The 4,287-nt window shown below is 40.8% G+C and overlaps 1 protein-coding gene across 1 annotated transcript in view; it reads right to left on the bottom strand.

Moving 5' to 3' along the window:
* LOC114314323 (type I inositol polyphosphate 5-phosphatase 12-like) overlaps positions 1-3,807 on the bottom strand; it is a 7,017-nt gene extending 3,210 nt beyond the window's left edge. The window contains exons 1-3 of the mRNA XM_028260803.2: positions 2,721-3,807; positions 1,727-1,979; positions 465-1,278 (exon numbers count right to left, since the gene is read on the bottom strand). Coding sequence (XP_028116604.2) covers positions 465-1,278; positions 1,727-1,979; positions 2,721-3,552 — 1,899 coding nt within the window. The 5' untranslated portion in view covers positions 3,553-3,807. The remainder of the gene's footprint in view (positions 1-464; positions 1,279-1,726; positions 1,980-2,720) is intronic.
* Between the last annotated feature and the right edge of the window lie 480 nt (positions 3,808-4,287).

The raw sequence follows: 4,287 nt of genomic DNA, 5'->3' as shown, positions 1-4,287 counted from the left end.
AGTAAATGTTATTTTGGTATATAATGAACCAAGTGGACAACTACTGGCGACTTGGGCTTAAACTTTTGGGTTATGTTGATAGACCACTTAATTCTAGTTCAGAAGCTCCTCTTATGCTGTGGAAGTAGGCCAATTAAGTGAAGATGGTATAGACTAGTAACTCAACACTAGAGTAGTTTGACTGCATAATTTGACTCCAATAGCAGGGAAGATGTGCCAACTAGGCATAAGGTTATAACTTGTAAGACCAAAACAAAAAGGTTACTGTGCTAGTTCTCAAGAGTTCCAATGAAAGTATAGTCAACAACAATGTAGATCTACTTTGAAATGTCCACTAACTTCAGGCACAAAAACCTGATTGAAATTTTACTTTTGCTCTTACGTTAAAAGGCATTTCAAATAAAGTTCTTCCACATGAGTTGCCAAGAAACATGCAAAAAAGTTCGGGAGGGTCAGGGTCTTACAGTTTCTTTTGCCGCAGACATCGCCAAAAAACCTGCGCCCATTTCCACTTCTTGCAACCCAACTACAACGATGCCAACATCAGATACTGCAGTACCCACCCATGACATAAGTGCCTCATGAGAGGCCCGCCCTTGACTAACATTCCATGTGCCAACTAACATTCTAACATTTTCTTGTCTCGTGTATATTAGTTCTTTTGCAGCCAACTCTGACCGCAATATGTTGTCTAGTGGTCCAGGAGATGAGATGCTCCATCCACGTATACCACCATGAGTAGCCAAGCTAAAAACATTACCTCTCCCAACTACTAATTTTATCACAGGACTACTGTGAGCAATCCAACCTGCAATAAGATTTCCCTCCAGATTGAGCAACTGGACCATACCACTTAGATAGCCAACCCATATTCGTGACCCCGAAGTGCAAAAGCATTGAACAGCATAAGGATGGTAATGGAAATCTTGTAAGCGATTCCCATTTCCATCCCACTGCACAAGTAAGCCATTTGAACAGCCAGTCCATATCATTCCATCAAGAGTTAGTAGCAGTGCTTCTGTTCTTTTAGTATCTTCCACAAATGCACCTGCACCCTTAGTGGCAACCCGACGAACAGCATCTGCAGCTCCCATTATAGCATTACGTGAACGTTGCAGAAAACTATTTCCTTGAGATTTCTCCTTTTTAGATTTGGAAACGAACTTTACGTTCATCTCATCTTCAACTGCTTGATCTTGAACAGCTGACATGTCAACTCGATTCTCAATTTGACCATCTACATTGTATACTTTTAAAAGTTCCCTTGTACGAGCATCCCTGTATAGTTCACCATCAGGACAATCGAGATTGAAAAATGAAATATATACTTTCCTACACAATTAGAAAGGCATCAAGAAAGATATGCTTTTTCCCTAAAATTTTAAGCTATAAATAACTACCAAAAATGAAAAAGACAAGGGGGAAAATACAAATAAAGAAAGGTAACCTTCTCCTTGCCAATGCCCAATGAAATTGAAAAAAGGCAAAAAAACAATAAATAAAATTTTAAAATTAGTTGCTAATTCATTATTTTAATGTTTGCATCCACAAACCCTTCTCTCTCAATGTGGGGACACCCATGTGAGAGGGAGAGCTGTGAATGCAGCCTAAAAAGTTGTGGAGTCAGAAATTTCCAAACAAGAAGACGGCCAACTTCTTGGATCATCAATGTAAAGTCCAGCTATAAATTAGCCTTAGGGCAACAATGTATAACGTGCAAACCTACCACAATGAGAAGGATAAAGACCCAGCAGCCCATACTTTAGATCTAACATTATCAGATAGAAAGCACTTCACATCTGAAGAAGATATACTACATACACCATTAACCGTAACTTGGCTTCTCAGGTCAACGGCTGATCTCTCCACTAATAAAGCAGCCATGCGTCTTTCCTCTGATGACAGACACAGAGATTTTTCAATGGATTCCCATGGCCAAATCTTTATAATTCCTCCTTCAGAACCTGACCATAGGTCACCTGGATCCAAGAAATAAAAAGTTCAAAACAACTACATCATATGTAACAGTTTCTGAAAGGTATTTATCATGTATTGATAAATGTTCACACTCATCTAAAATTTGAGAAATAAAACATGCCAAATTGGGAGATTGGACAATAAAGTAGGACCCAAATAATGTCATAGAAAGATCATGTCACTAAGCTGTTAGCATGAACTGTTTCAAGATTCTTGCAGGGATGGGGTTAACTATATAATTTAGCCCAATAAAATGCATATAAACTGTAATACAGATGGTGGAAATAACTTGAGATAAACAGAACCATGCACTCATGTCAAACATTTTCAATGAATTAGTAAGCAATAACAGCATTATGTTTATAAAATATTCCGACTTTCAAGTTATTGTCCAATACATGTCAGGATCTGAATTCTAAACAAAAAAGCAAATCCTTAAAAACCCTAGTTTCCTTCTTTTATATAAACCTTCTACCATCATAATATAGATATATGCTACCCTTGGTAAGATATCCATCAATCAAGGAGGTCCAATGTGCTCTTCACAAATGACTAATGTGAACAAATGTATGATAAATTAAAATAAATCATTGTCGAGGAAGACCAATGTGCTCAATGGACACAAGGAGAAAACGAGGGACTCAATCACACATTCACGGGGCTCCTATACGCACACATATACTACAAAACACATTTTTTTTTTGAAAATATCTAACAATTAGTATAATGGGAAGGGGATTTACCAAGAGAAGTTATCACCATGGAAAGAATGGGACCGCGGTGAGCTTGCCAAGAGAGACCTTCCCTGAAAGGAGTATCATCCAAAGGCTGGTCCATCTTCCAAGACCTAACCTTACCATCCTTATGCCCAGACCATACCAATTTATTTCCATTGTCCACCAACAAACACATGGTGGGCGAAGTATTGACAGATTCGTAGAACGGTGCAGCATCCTCGTCCCCTCTTCGAGCCCTACCGCCCATTCCAATTCCCAACTCATACGCATCCGTCAAATTCCAAACCCTAATTCCAGACTCTTGCCCAGCCCAAAGCTGACTGTCCGTACAAGTAATAGTTCTCAAGAATTTCCCAACCTGAGTCTCTCTGAGCGGGTGTGGCCTCAGCTCGAGGCAGGTTGGGCGGCCAGGATGCACAGCGGCGCGCAACGGGATCTTGAAGATCCCGGTGCCGCCACCGCTGCCGACGAATTCCGGAAGCGGTTTTCGGACTTCGTCGGAGCATTCAACGGAGAGGTTGAGATCGAGCCTCTGGCTGAGATAAGACTCGTCGAGGGAGTCTGAGGGGGCATCGGTGGGGGTGACGGCGGTGGTGGAGATGGAGTTGGAGTAGGGGTAGGGGTAGAATTCCTCGTCGGAGGAGTCGTAAAAGTGGTCGATGTTTTGGGGGATGCGGTCGTCGTCGAGGCTGTGCTTACGCATTTGGTGGTGGCGCTTGTAATGGCCGCCGGTGTTGCTGCGCAATTGGTGGCTGTGGGAATGGGCTTTGCGGCGGGGCGGGGCGGAGGGCAACGCCGCCAGTGCCTCTCGGTCGTCTTCTTCAAGGCGTTCACCCATTGTTTGGGGGAAGAGAGAGTGGCAGAGCTTCGAGGATTGAGACAAAAAACATAACCACCACCAAGGAGAGAGAGAGAGAAAGAGTGAAAATTGGAGATCGGGAGAGAGAGAAAAAAAGAGGACATGACGAGTTGGGTGGTTAGTTAGTTAGTTGGTTGGCGAAGGGGAGGCGGGGAGTGAGGCGTAGCTTGCTCTGTTCGGACGGACACAAATGTTACAGTTGGTGTAATTGTGTTTTTTCTTTTCCTTGTGTATTTTGATAAAAATATATCATTTAGAATAAATTTTAAAAAAATTTAAATTTTACTTGCATTAGCTAGTAACAACTTACACTTTTCTTTTATCTGTGTTCACTTTTCTTCTCTCATGGCTTCTCAAACTGACTATAAAATCTTACTCTTTCTTTTCATTATCAATTTTTAATTTTTTTTTAATTTTTTTGGAAAGCAAATTTTGGGTGTAAAAGTTAGCAATATTACATACAGAAATATTCAAGGAACATCCGCAACAGAAGTTGTAGCACAATTTCTCTGCAACAAACGTATCCGTATAGTGGGATAAGATTAGAGGATGCAAAGCTCACTTACAAGAATCAATCAACTAAAACATCGTGTGCTAATGCCGGAGGAATCGCTTCTGGCATAGTTCAACCCACGAGTTGTTTGTAGTCAAATAAAAAAAAATGATTATTTTATTTTACTTTCTTCCAAATGTTCCTAGGTAAGATATTATATC

This window comes from Camellia sinensis, chromosome 6, assembly GCF_055761805.1.
Source record: "Camellia sinensis isolate YWXY chromosome 6, ASM5576180v1, whole genome shotgun sequence".
Taxonomy (NCBI): domain Eukaryota; kingdom Viridiplantae; phylum Streptophyta; class Magnoliopsida; order Ericales; family Theaceae; genus Camellia; species Camellia sinensis.
Note: the sequence above shows the minus strand (reverse complement) of the source record. Positions and strands in the feature narration are given on the sequence as shown.